This window comes from Pipistrellus kuhlii, unplaced genomic scaffold, assembly GCF_014108245.1.
Source record: "Pipistrellus kuhlii isolate mPipKuh1 unplaced genomic scaffold, mPipKuh1.p scaffold_m20_p_1, whole genome shotgun sequence".
Taxonomy (NCBI): Eukaryota; Metazoa; Chordata; class Mammalia; order Chiroptera; family Vespertilionidae; genus Pipistrellus; species Pipistrellus kuhlii.
The window spans coordinates 152,815,460-152,829,858 of NW_023425404.1; the positions used below are offsets into that span (position 1 = coordinate 152,815,460).

Here is a 14,399-nt window from a genome sequence, read left to right on the forward strand (position 1 = left end):
AATCAGTTTTGCTTTGTTGAATTTTTTCCACATACCAACTTAGCAAATGCAACTAAAATATACTCTAAGCTTCATAACTATTATGAAGATCACAATACACAGAAACATCTGTGTTAAATAATATTAATTTACTAACCATTACTTTCAACATTTTAACAGTGTTCTAAGAAAAAAAATTTAAAGGCTCTAGAAATTTCAATTATCCATTCGAAGACATTACAGGGTTATTCATTATGTGATTAACAAAACTGTGAAGATTCTGCCCAGCCAGTGTTGCTCAGTGGTCCAGCATCGGCCCAGGAACCAAGAGGTCAGGGTTAGATTCCTGGTTAGGGCACATGTCCAGGGTTTTGTGCTCGATCCCCATTAGGTGGTACGCAGGAAGCAGCCAGCTGATGATATACTCTCACACTGATGATTTTATCTCTCTATCCCTTCCCCTCCTCTCTCTCAAAAAAATCAATAAAAACATTTTCCTTAAACTATGAAGATTTTGAATAGAAAAATCCAGTAATATGTGGCTTTAAAAAACTTATGATGCTTTGTTTTATAGTAAGATATCTTCAGTATGTATGCAGTAAATTGAGGATAAGGTTTCCTTAAAAATAATTTTAAAAATACTATTAATGCCGGGACCGGTTTGGTTCAATGGATAGAGCGTCGGCTTGGGGACTGAAGGGCCCCGGGTTCGATTCTGGTTGTGGGCATATCCCCAGTAGGGGGTGTGCAAGAGGCAGCTGATCGATGACACTCTCTCATTGATGTTTCGAACTCTCTCTCTCTCTCCCTTCCATTTTGTAAAAAAATCAATAAAATATATTTTTTTAAAAAATACTATTAATGATGTAATATCTCCATTAAATTACACTTTCTCCTACCCAGATGGCAGTATAGGCAAAAGGGATCTCCATTTTAGCCAGTTTTATCTCGTCAATCAGACCTTTAGTAATATGTCATGTGTTACAGTAAATGCTGGGAGTACTCAGTTAACAGTCTTAGATAGCAATGTCAGTATACTTAAAAACATAAATCTAAAATACTCTGCTTCATGTTGTTTGAACACGATGAGGTGTTCTAGTTTTTTCACACCAAAGGCATTTCCCTCTTTATCCATTTTATGAGAATTGTCAAAAAACAAGACAGAACAAATGACCTGATTTTAAAAGCTATCATCATTCTCCATTTTCCTCATCAAAAAAGGTAAGAGGAAGCATCTCCCACCCAAAATGTGGTAGTTTACTTACGTTTCACCTGACCAAGACAAGCATAAAAAAACACCATGCAAACTAAAGTTCTATCTCTGTCAAGCATATAAACTTAGCTTCTGTTTTCTGATTATTTTTCTTGCTGCTTCTTTTTTTTTTTTTTTAATCTTTGAGTATCTATAACCCCATAGTTATACCCAGTTAGCTATTGGAGAAATTCTATTCCATATACTAATCTATAAATAGCATAAATTTTAAATTTATCACTTACAACTTAGTATGCTGCTTGGCATGTCTGGTGAAAAATAAATAAAAGAAAAAGATTTCCTCTCCTTTTCATTAAGGTACTGGGTAACCCTTGATTATTGCAAAACAGTATTGAGGTATGATGTCTGTTTCTTCTGCTGTTGAAATAGATTTTTAGGTAATAGAGATTTCAACAGCCAGTCACAAAATTAGGTCAGTAAACGCTTCCACAGACACCCCTTTCTAGTATTTTCATTTTATCAATTCAGATCCAATTGAATTTGCTTTCTACATTGTACTACATGCCATTTAATGAGTCAAATGTTAATGCTGAGAAAAGCAAATTAAATTTGAGTTATACAAGCTTGTGTTCTGAAAGCAGTATCAAATTAAACCACACTTATTCATGGTGTGATTCAATTATGTGTATGGTTAAAAATTCAACTACCACAAGATTTAAGGAACACCATTTGGTGAAAAAAGTATATATTATGTGAACAGATAAAAAGATATCAAAGCTATTCTTTTTTTTTATTATTACCTTGCAGGAATATTTGGATATCCCAACCCCAAGAGGAAGAATCCAGGAGAAGAGAACCAAGAAGATACTCACTTTATTTCACACATTACTTTAAACTACTTTCTGAACATTATGTCTTAAAAACAAAATAAACGTGACTTTTCTAGTAAACTCTAGAACTATTTTCAAAGGATTTTTTTCCCTCCATCCCTAAAATGGTCACTAGTGGTAGATATAGCTAAATCTATATACTAATTGAAGTTAAATGAATTCACATTTAAAGGACCTCCCTGCTAGTTTATTAAATATTACTAAAATATAGTTTGCTTATGAAATAAGTTCTAAACAGATACTGACATTTATATATATAAAAGGCTAATATGCTAAGTGTCTGACCAATCGCTATGACGCGCACTGACCACAGGAGGCAGACGCTCAATGAACAGACATGGAAACATGGAACAGATGAATCTCAGAAGGAAGGAGGAAGGGGGAAGGGGATAGGGTGGAAGAGATTAACCAAAGATCTTACATGCATAGTAGGCCTGGTGCACAGATAAATGCACCGGTGAGGGTCCCTCTGCCTGGCCTGCACCCTTTTGCAATCCGGGACCCCTCAGGGGATGTTGGACTGCTGATTTCAGCCCAATCCTCACCAGTACACAAATCCATGCACCAGGCCTCAGGTCCTATCATAAAGTTCAACTTTACAGAAACACAATCTATCTTAATAATTCAATCCAGATATGTATGATATGCTAATAATAATAATAAAAAAAACTTGATATATATTTTAGTCAATGACATGTTTATAATTAGAAAAAAAGTTTTATGCAAGTTAATTTCCTAAAATATTCTAGGACGTTATCAGGGTAATTACTCAAGAGTAATATCCAGCTTTTCTATAAAGTCATCAACCAAAATTCCACTCAATCAAAAAGATGTTAACATTCATATATAATCTAAATACAAAAAAATAAAGTTATATTATATGGAAGCCAGTTATTTGCTTTTTTAAAAAATATATATATTTTTAATTGATTTTTCACAGAGAGGAAGAGAGAGGGATAGAGAGTTAGAAACATCGATGAGAGAGAATCATCGATCAGCTGCCTCTTGCACAGCCCCCACTGAGGACGTGCCCACAACCAAGGTACATGCCCTTGCCCGGAATCGAGCCCGGGACCTTTTAGTCCGCAGGCCGACGCTCTATCCACTGAGCCAAACCGGTCCTGGCTTATTTGCTTTTTTTATACCTAAGCTTTCCTTCTCCGGATTAAGAAGATAAAATGTTCTATTTTCATCTCCTGAGTAAGAATCTCTACTATACAATACTTTTTGTTTATTAGGAAATACCTTTTGGGGAACAGAGGGCAAATAATCAATTGAACTCAAATTTTTAAAATTTGGTTAGAGAAAACATTAACCTTTCTTGACCTTACCCAGATATCAGCCTTGGTAGTGATGGGTTTCCCTCCATAAAGGTTGATCATTTCAGGGGCTCTGTATGACAGAGTTGTATACCTGCCAGTAAATAAGTAAAATGAAGTGAAGATATAAAAATAAAATAAAAAGACAGATACTACATTGTTTCTACATAAAATACTGCAAAAAAATTTCTCTGCTCAATAACATTAGATAAAAATAATGCTACTTTTAAAAGGCATTAAAAGTCTATCAAGGATTAAACAATACAAAACATGTACATGTACACATTTTTATTCAACAAGTACATTAGCATCTATACTAATAAAAGGGTAATATGCTAATTAGACAAGGTGGACCAGTCTTCTTCCGGATGTCCAACTTCCTTCCAGACAAAGCCATGATGGTGGGGCAGGATCAGGCCAGCAGGGGAGGGAAGTTGGGGGTGAGATCAGGTTGCAGGGGAGGGCAATTAGGGGTGATCAGGCAGACAGAGGCAGCTGGGGGTGAGATCTGGCCAGCAGGGGAGGGCAGTTGAAGGTGAGATCAGGCTGGCAGAGGAGGGCAGTTAGGGGCAAGCAGGCAAGCAGGCAGAGGCAGTTAGGGGAGATCAGGCAGGTGAGCAGTTAGGAGCCAGTGGTCCCATATTGCAAGAGGGATGTCCCACCAATTGGAGAGGGTACAAGCTGGGCTAAGGTAGCCACCCCCCATGCACAAATTTAGTGATAAAAAACTTAGTTCTCTTTAATACAAAAATTTTAAATAAAGACAATGTATTGGAAACATAGTTTTCCTTGAGTTCCAGGGTGACTAGACTTGCAGGGGAGGGCAGTTGGGGGTGAGCAGGCTGGCAGGGGAGGGCAGTTGGGGATAATCAGACTGGCAGGGGAGTGATTAGGGGGTGATCAGGTTGACAGGCAGAAGCAGTTAGGGGTAATCAGGCAGGCAGGCAGGTAGGTGAGCGGTGGGAGTCAGCAGTCCCAGATTGTGAGAGAGATCCCAGATTGGAGAGGGTGCAGGCTGGGCTGAGGGACGGACACACACACACACACACACACACACACACCAGTGCACGAATTTCATGCACCAGGCCTCTAGTTTAAAAATAAAACTTCTTTTAAATATTAGTTTATATGTTCACTAAGGAGTTTGTTTTCATGCGCATGCAGTAAATATCCTTTAGTTTTGTTTTTATAATTGTTGTTTTAAAAAATCTAGGTGCCATAATTTTAACTACACTAATTAAGTACAATTCTAATACTGCCATCATAAGCTATCTGAAATCATAAGACACTATGAATATTAACCAATATAAAAGCCCCAAATACATTATGAACAGAATATTTTAATGAAGTAGTGCATGACTTTATGGCAGAAATTACCAAAATATGGAAGAACTTCCTATATCATGGCATAACTTAAAATTCATTTTGATTATTTATAGGTTTTATTTTACATAAAGTATTCTTAAAAGTGAGCATTCTACCATCTTACTGATTTCAATGACCCTGATTGGTGGGACATTCTGAATGATAGAGAGAAGCAACAAGAAGCCAGAATATGAAATGCATGCAGGCAGGACTTTTGTTCACTGCTAGCCTGCAGCGCCGCCTTACTATACTACCCTTCAGTGTCCACTATGCAGGCCCTAAATAAATACCTTTTAGTTAAGTAAATGGTTGGGCCATTAACTCCTCAATGGAGCCACAAAGCACACCCTCATTAATTTACATTCATCATTAATGCAAATTTCTATTAAAACTTAACTATACTTCAGATCTCAACAACAAGAAATAAAACCTAGCAAGTTAGGGGTACCTGAGCAGAATCAAAGCAGCCATTATATATCACAATCCAATCATTTTTTAAAACTGCATTCCCAAGAAGTCAATTCAATAATTTATTCTTCTTGAATTCTTCAGGACATTTATATGTTTACTAAGGAGTTTGTTTTTATGAAATCTAACATAATCACTATAAGCTAAGTTCTCTGGATAGAAATATGTAGTCTAGAAATCCATAGTGCTATACAACTAAGCCAGAGTTATATCAGCTCCATTTGAGCTATTTTGAAATATAAGTTACAGTTCAAATAACAACTCCTAGGTAGTTTAAAACAACTGAGAATATGTGAAGAAGTGGGCAACTCAGAAAAGGCAACTATTTATAAATTTGTATTCTGATAGATCTTTCTGCAGTCTGTATCGTTTCATTAAGGTAATCTAAGACTTACAAACAGTTCCATTTTCTAAAGCAGAAAAGTCTAAACAAGTAATCTAGCAACCATGAAAAGTACAAAAATAAGGAAACATAAAGCAGATATGAGTAATTTTATTTATCATAGAGCTTTCCAGTACATTATTACTAAGTAACATGTTTTCAATATAGTTTTCAATGCATACAAAAGTCAACTTGTTGACATTAAATATGAAGTAAAAGTTTAAATGTTTTCAAATAATTTAATTTTTCCTAACAAAATAGTACTACTAAAAATAAAGATGCTTAACTAAATTCAACAATCCATGAAAACTCCCTTTAATGGTTCCACTAATTACTACAGCTCTTTTAACTGTCTTGATTAATGTGTTTAAAACGTAGATTAAAAACTTGTATCCATGGTAAAATGTATTTCCTATTGAGCTAGATCAGACATAAATTAATCAATGACTATGGTATAAAAGTATTTTGAAGAAATCTATTAATGAAATATCTAAAATATATTAGCAGAGCTGATCACAGACCCAAGTTAACTAAATTCCCTTAAGACAAATGCAATAAAGATAAACACTTACTTTTTAATTTCTTCTTCTACTATATTCACTCCATCTTTTTGAGGATTAAGAAATTTATTAGTGGCACTGCCAAAGTCACAAAGTACATAGTTTCCACCATCATTCAACAAAATATTTTCTACCTTAAGAGAAAAAAAATCAATAATTAGTACTATTTTCAAAATGATTATCTTTTTACAACCATGACCTTACACAATAAACATTGAAAGGTTTGTGATATATACATATACACATACATATCATATACTGTATATAGAGTATGTATTATATATATGATACCTCAAATTATGAGGAAGGACAAATGAATCAAGACAAAAAATATACTCTGCTACGTCTACTGCTTCTCTTACCAAAAACAGGTAAGTGCTTCTCCCATCCCAGGATGATTTTTGCAGGGGGCAAGAAACCCCAAATAAATCCTCTCTAAAAGTGCTTCAGTGAAAAGAGAGGAAATTGTAGAAGTCAGAGTCTATACTATACCACCATTTCTCTCAATTTCTGACACTTTACCTTTTCTATAAACAAGCAATAACAACAACAAAAAATTTAAAATTCTAACTCTGACTTTTAATACCTTTTTTATATAAAATACTACACTGAGCCCTGGCCAGTTTTATTCAGTGATTAGAGTGCCAGCCATGTACTAAAGGATCTGGGGTTCGAGTCGAAGTGAAGGTTCATTTTCCACCCCTGGTTGGGCGCATGCAGGAAGCAACCAATCAATGTGTGTCTCTCACATCCCAGTTTTTTCTCTCTTCCTCTCCCTCTCTCTCCCCTCCCCCCTCTTCTTTTCCTTCCACTCTAAATTAGGGGTGTCGAACTCAATCAGAGAAGGGGCCAAAATCTAAAATCCAGCCTAAATCGCGGGCCGAATGGTTTACTGAACAGTCATAAACTGTCATTGTGATGGAAACGCAGTGGAGTGCAGTGATGACAGCGCGGTGCGGGCCACATTGCAAGGCCTGGCGGGACGGATTTGGCACGCGGGCTTTGTGTTTGACACATGTGCTCTAAATAATCAATGAAAAAAATATCCTCAGGTGAAGATTAAAAAAAAAAAAATTACTGCACTGAAACACAAGATTTGACTTTATGCCTCAACTTGGAGATTAGAGTTGTAGTAATTTAAGTAAACAAATTACATGCACAGTTTCTAGAACAGGAGTGTGTGGGTTCACAGCCCAACTTTGCTCCTCACTAGCATGCATACCCTTAGACAATTTGCTTTACTACTCTGTGCATTAGTTTCCTATCTATAAAATAGGAGAGACAATATCTAGTATTATAAAAAGTAAATTAATTCAAAGATGTAGATTGCTTAGAACAGTGGCTGGAACACTCAACCACTATAAGATAAGTACTCAACAAGTGATGCCATTTTATTACATTTTTCCACAATATTTTTTTATTTTTTCATTTTTTTAATATATATGTTTATTGATTTCAGAGATAAGGGAAGAGGGAGAGAGAGAAACATCAATAATGAGAGAGAATCATTGATCAGCTGCTTCCTGCACGTCCTCCTCCCCCCACTGCAGAATTGAGCCCACAACCCAGGCATATGCCCTTGACCAGAATTGAACGGGACCCTTCAGTCCATAGGCTGATGCTCCATCCACTGAGCCAAACCAGCTAGGGCAATATACATATTTTTTATTTTTATGACACAGTCTTGGAGAGCAATTCAATTTCTCTCAATCCTACCAAAATACATTACTGTTTCCTTATAGTTTTTCTTCTAGATTTCATTTTAGTCTATTTTTTAAAAGATTTGCACACAATAAATATTTGTATAAGAAATCTACTTAAACTACATAAGTTTGCTTAAATTTACACATGTAAAAAGAACTAAACATACGAAATATGATGTATACTAAGTTGTGCAGTAAGACAATTCCAGTTTTAAATCAGTAAGACTCAGATAAAATATCTACATGAAAAAACTTAATAACTTTTAGTATTTTAAATAATCTAAAAAAATCATACAATTGATTAGGGAAATGTAAAGTTGTATAACTTGCTGGTTACTGGGGACACAGTGATGCATTTCAACCTTGACTTAACTTGTATCCTTTTACCATAGGGTTCCCTGGATGATGTTTTCGTGGTTACAACCTATATTCTAAATAACATCTATTCTCTTGCATCTTAAGAGTATCTTATCACCTTTCATAAATTTTGTGTAGTAAGTCAGAATTGAGATTCACTAGTTCATTCATTAAATATTAATTATTGAGAGTAATTAAATATTAATTACAAAGGCACTGTTCTTAGTACAAAAGAGAAAACCCTTGTCCACCTGAAGCTTATATTATATGGGAGAAGACAGAAATAAACAAGAGCATAATACATAAGCAAGTTATATAGTATCTTAGAAGGTGAGAAGTGATAATAAAAAGGAGAGCAGGTAGAAAGTGGGAATGTTGGGTTGTAACTGTAACTAAGGCAGTATAAGACAGAACTCAGTGAGGAGGTGGACCTGAGCAAACTTGAAGAGTGAAAGGTTAGCCATGGGATATCTGCACATAAAGGACTTAAGGAAGAGGAATTTCTGAATCTTAATATCTGTGGATATCAAAGACGACATCTATAGTTCTACAAGGTATGTGCACTGGCATCTCTAGGAGTATGATACCAGAAATGTTCTAACCACTTTAGGGAATTTTTCCAATGTAATGAAGGTATCAGATACGAGAGGTCTGAGTGCGCAAAAAGGTTAAAATATAGAATGACTTTAAAGATAACCACCACCCAATCTACAGCCAGTCTTTAGATGACCTCAGGAAATGCAGCAGGGGACAGAGGACAAGCTCAGTGCTGGTAAGAAAAACTGATTTAGATGAAAATAGCCCAAGAACATTTTAACTTGAAAGTTAAAAATGCATCAATACATGAGGATTCTAAATGTTGTACCTTCAGATCCCGGTGAATTATTGGAGTCTTACACTGATGCAACCTCGCAACAGCTTCACAGGTGTCACAAAATATCTGCAACACTTCTGGTTCCGTAAAACCTGTCTGCAGCTTCTTATTCATCTGATTCACTACCTGCCCGGCTAACCAAAAAAAGTAATTTTGAGAGGACATATTTGTATGCATGCAGTCTATCACAAAGAAATTAAGAAATGCATTTATGATCTCAGATACTAGGTAACTGGCTTTTTCATAATTCTCCTGTAAGGATACTTATTACACCATTAAGTACTGATTCAATGAAATACATTTTTTCATATTTTACATCTCTAACTTGAGAACATCTTACATAGATGATGTCCTGCTAATGCAATTGCTATGTTTTAACATTTTAACATATCTGAAATCAGGGTGTACCTTATAACTGACAGCATCATAAACTTTTAAAAAGTTTATTTCACACTATACTAATTATTGGGTAAACAATGGTAAACAAAAATAAAGTTGCTATTATCATAGAATTTATAATCTAAAGGCAGAGGTAAACATTAAAGTCACATAAATAAACACATATCATAATTATGTTCAATCCTATATAATAAAAGCCTAATAAGCTAAGTGTCTGGTCATCCAGTTGTCAGTTTAGCCAATTAAAGCAAATATGCTAATGATATGCTAAGACCCCTCAACCGCTATGACATGCACTGACATCAGGGGGCAGTCGACCAGTCAACCAGTCACTATGACATGTACTGATCACCAGGGGTAGACACTTCGACTAGTAGGTTAGCTCTGATTGAGCGAGATGGGCTGGGCATGCCCTGGAGCCTTCCCACAGTCCCTTCCTGGCTGGCCAACCTCCTGCGTCCCTCTCTGATCGTGCACCAGAGGGGACCCTCACCTGGCCTGCACCCTCTCGCAATCTGTAACCCCTCAGGGGATGTTGGAAAGCCAGTTTGGGCCCAATCCCACAGGCAAGGCTGAGGGACACCAGTGGTGCACGAATTCGTGCACTGGGCCTCTAATAAGAATAATGAGAGAAACCTATGTTAAATTGGTGAAGAAGGATAAGGATGAAAGAGTGCCAGATAAGGGCAATCTAAGGAAGTGATATTTATGTTTAGAATGAAGGGTAGGTAGGAATTAACCAGGAAGAGATCTGGAACAAGAGCAGATTAGGGATAGCTAGTGGCAATTACAAAGGCCTCTAATTTGGGAAAGAACTTAATGACTTTAAGTAGCTTAAAGAAAGGCCAAGTGGGCATGGTCTAAAAAGCAGAGAAGAGGATAAGGTGAGAAGAGACTGACAAGGCAGAAAGCAATCAGAAAAACTTACATTTAATTTAAGAACAAAAGAAATTTCCTTATCTTACTTTTTTAAAAAGATTTCCTTTTTTGAGGGATAAGGAAATCAAAAGAGTGGAAATAAATAAGAGGCTAATACTCTAAACTAGGTAAAGGATAATGGGCAAAATAATTTGCTAAAATTAAATAGCCACACATAAGTCCTGAGAGAATTATTATATACTATAATATACCACAATAATTGCAGTCCAGTAATGATAATTCTTAATTAAGAAATTATCATTATATTTTAAGAGCAAAAGTAAATATGTGAATTCAGAAATATCTGATAAAAATCATATTCAAGTTTATGTTAACTTGAAACTTTCTTTTAATAAGCTAGAATAAATGAATCCTCCCTACTTTGAAATCTTTAAGAAGGTGCATATACAGCTCTTCTTTTTACTATTACTGTCTCAACAGCATTTTCTTATGTTTTCTGAAATGGTTGTTTCTTTTCTTAGAATTTTAAAGCAAAAAGAACATGAACATTTACCTAATAACCTCCAACTTTCTGAAAACACAAGCCCATTTCGCTGTGAGTTGTTCAGGGTTATCTAATAAGAGTGAGGTGCCTGACCAGGCAACAATTTTCTTTACCCTCTTGTGAGACACCCTAACTCATTTTGATCCAAAATTAAACAGGATAAAAAATATTTTCTATGTATTCATTCACATTCTTGAAATATCATTTCACCGCTAAAGAAATCAAAATCTTAAACTCATTTCACCTCTTATAAAGGCTCAATGTTGTAATGAGTAGAATGAATTTTAAACAATGTTAATGCTCTTCCTTCCACTGAGAGATATTTGAGCTAATAACCTTGAATGACAAAATTCAGGTCCCAGGTTCAATTCTGGTCAAGGGCATGTACCTTGGTTGCAGGCACATCCCCAGTAGGGGGTGAGCAAGAGGCAGTGGATCGATGATTTTCTCTCTCATCGATGTTTCTAACTCTCTATCCCTCTCTCTTACTCTTTGTAAAAAATCAATAAAATATTTTTTTTTAAAGAAAAGTAAGATTTAACTATATATACTGAAGGTCTTTTAAAACAAGATGCATAGAGCTCTCAAATATTTCCATAGTTTCTAAACTGGTATCATCTCCTAAGCAAAACCTAATATACTCTTGCCAATTTCAGCACTAAAATAAAAAAAGTAAACATTTCCCTCACCTCTCAAAGTAGGCAGCCAACTCTTCCTATCTGATCATACAACAGAGTAAGGCAGAAGTGGCAGTGTGCCAGTCCAAAGCCTGGGCCTGAGAGCCCTCACATCCTCTACCTGCCCTCTTATGTTTCTACGATCTCCAAGGAAAAATATTCCCAGGATAGCTTGCTAGTGCCAAGATGATGAGAAATATGTAAAATCAGTCCCAGCAAACCCACGGGCATATGAGAAAGCCCAGTCAAAATGAGTAGTGTCACCCCACCAAGCTCAATCTAGAACAGCTAGCTGATTGATACACAAGTAATAATAAATAACTGTTGTTTTATGATATTGAATTTTGTAATTTTTTAATATGTTTTATTGATTTTTTTACAGAGAGGAAGAGAGAGAGATAGAGAGTTAGAAACATCGATCAGCTGCCTCCTGCACATTCCCCACTAGGGATGTGCCCGAAACAAAGGTATGTGCCCTTGACCGGAATCGAACCTGGGACCTTTCAGTCCACAGGCCGATGCTCTATCCACTGAGCCAAACTGGTTTTAGGTGTGATGTTTTGTTATTAAGCAAAAGCTAACAGATTATTATCCATAGAAATTTCTGTAAAACATCCCCCCCCAAAAAAAAAATCTCTTCATAAAATAAAAATATATTAAATATATATATATTAAACTCTGATTCCTCAAAGTTTGGTAAATAAAGCACATAAAACCTCTCTTTACTTAAGAACATTAGCAAATTAAGCAGTGTCACATCATGAACCTGCAGAAATCTAATACTGGACAAAAGATGATTATAAACATTTGATACTTGAAATCATGGTGGGTTATATAAGCTATTTAATATATTCTTCTACTTTCTATACAGTTTTCTCTCTACATAATGCAAAACACAATGTACCTGAACTATATATATATAACACTGACTCCCTCACTAAAGCACCTTCATTCTTAAACAATCTTTTGTAAAACAATTAGCTTTTACGGAGGAAATAAAGGAAGAGCATTTTTGTTCACCCTTCTCAGTCCACTGTGAATTTCTCATTTATTCATCTGAGAGAAGGAACTGAGAATACTCTACTCAGATCCTAGAACTTATAAGGTAAAATATTTAAAGAAAACTTGTAACATAATGGAGAGAATATATTAACAAATAGTAAAAAAAAAAAAAAAAAAAAAAAAAAAAAATTGCCAATAACAAAAGAAAAATATTTTTAAAAGCTGAAATATCTGTAAAAAAAAAATATCTGCACCTAAAAAAAGAGCAAGGTATATTTTAACAAAGAATAACAATATTGAGAGAACAAAAAAAGTTCTTAAAAATTAAAAATAACGTGGCAGAAATACAAAATTATATAGAGAAGCTCAAAGATAAATTGAAGGAATGCTCCCAACACAAGAATAAAAAGAAAGACAAGAAAAATCAAAGAAAGAAAATCAGAGAATTGATCAATCTGTGGCAGGATAGTAAGAAGCTAGGAAAATTCCTGGACAAGTGGAATGGGAAACTGAGACAAGAAAATGAAACAAGGTCAAACAGTTTGGGCAGCTTCTAGCCAGCTTATGAATCACAAGACCTTTTCCTCCCCAACTAAGGACTCTTGAGAACAAATGGTTTATACAAAGAACCAGTTAATGCCATTTGTGACAGCTAAACCCAACCACAGATAAAGTCTGGGACACAAACAACAAAACCCCAAAAGCATTTGGATGATATCACTTGGGGGATATCAGGCAAGAAAGATAGTTAGAACAGGGAGAGGAAAAAGGGAAAAGAAAAAGGGAAGTTTATCTCAAACAGTGAACAAAGAAGTCAGCAGTCTTGGGACTTGCCAAGATAAAAATCAGATGTTCTCAGAAATTGTGGGAAAGGTTGCAACAATGTAAAAGGGGGACTTTGAAATCCAGTCTATTCTGCAGGGGAACTTTGAAAAATTGAGGGGGGAGGGGAAGAAAGAGTATAAAACCCTTGAATCCCCACAAGGCAGTGCACTCAGACTGGCTGAGTTGCCCACTTGTGCTTTATGCCAAATATATTATTTTTAATTTAACAGATCTTTATTGTTCAGATTATTACAATTGTCCCTCTTTTCCCACCCATAGCTTCCCTCCACCACGTTCCAACTCCACCCTTTGCCCTTACCTCCCTCCCATTGTACGCATCCATACCTGTATGCTTTTTGTTCAGTCTCTTCCCGCAACCTCCTCTCTCCCCTTTTCCCCTGAGAATTGTCAGTCCACTCCCTTTCTATGCCCCTGATTCTATTATATTCACCAGTTAATACTGCTCATCAAATCTTTCATTCCCTTGGGTTTTAGATTCACTTGTTGATAGATACATATTGTTGTTCATAATTTTTATCTTTATCTTTTTCTTCTTCCTTTTCTTAAAGAATACCTTCAGCATTTCATATAATTCTGGCTTGGTGGTGATGAAAATTCGTTTAGCTTTTTCTTATCTGTGAACTCTTTATCTGAGCTTTAATTCTGAATGATAGCTTTGCTAGGTAAAGTAATCTTGGCTGTAGGTTCTTGTCATTCATCACTTTGAATATTTCCTGCCACTTCCATCTAGCCTGCATAGTTTTTGTTGAGAAATCAGTTGACAATCATATGGGTGCTCCCTTGTAGGTAACTGTTTTTCTCTTGCTGCTTTTAAGATTCTTTGTCTTTTGCTCTTGGCATTTTAATTATGATGTGTCTTGGTGTGGTCCTCTTTGGATTTTTTTTGTTTGGGGTTATGTGTGCTTTCTGGACTTGTAAGTCTATTTCTTTCACCAGGTGAGG

The 14,399-nt window shown here is 35.7% G+C and overlaps 1 protein-coding gene across 3 annotated transcripts in view; it reads right to left on the reverse strand.

Moving 5' to 3' along the window:
• Positions 1–14,399, reverse strand: part of BMP2K (BMP2 inducible kinase) — a 118,668-nt gene that overhangs the window by 57,999 nt on the left and 46,270 nt on the right. For all 3 annotated transcript variants that reach the window (XM_036412682.2, XM_036412691.2, XM_036412672.2), the window contains exons 4-6: positions 9,102–9,244; positions 6,189–6,310; positions 3,414–3,495 (exon numbers count right to left, since the gene is read on the reverse strand). In XM_036412682.2, the coding sequence (XP_036268575.1) occupies positions 3,414–3,495; positions 6,189–6,310; positions 9,102–9,244 (347 nt within the window). The remainder of the gene's footprint in view (positions 1–3,413; positions 3,496–6,188; positions 6,311–9,101; positions 9,245–14,399) is intronic.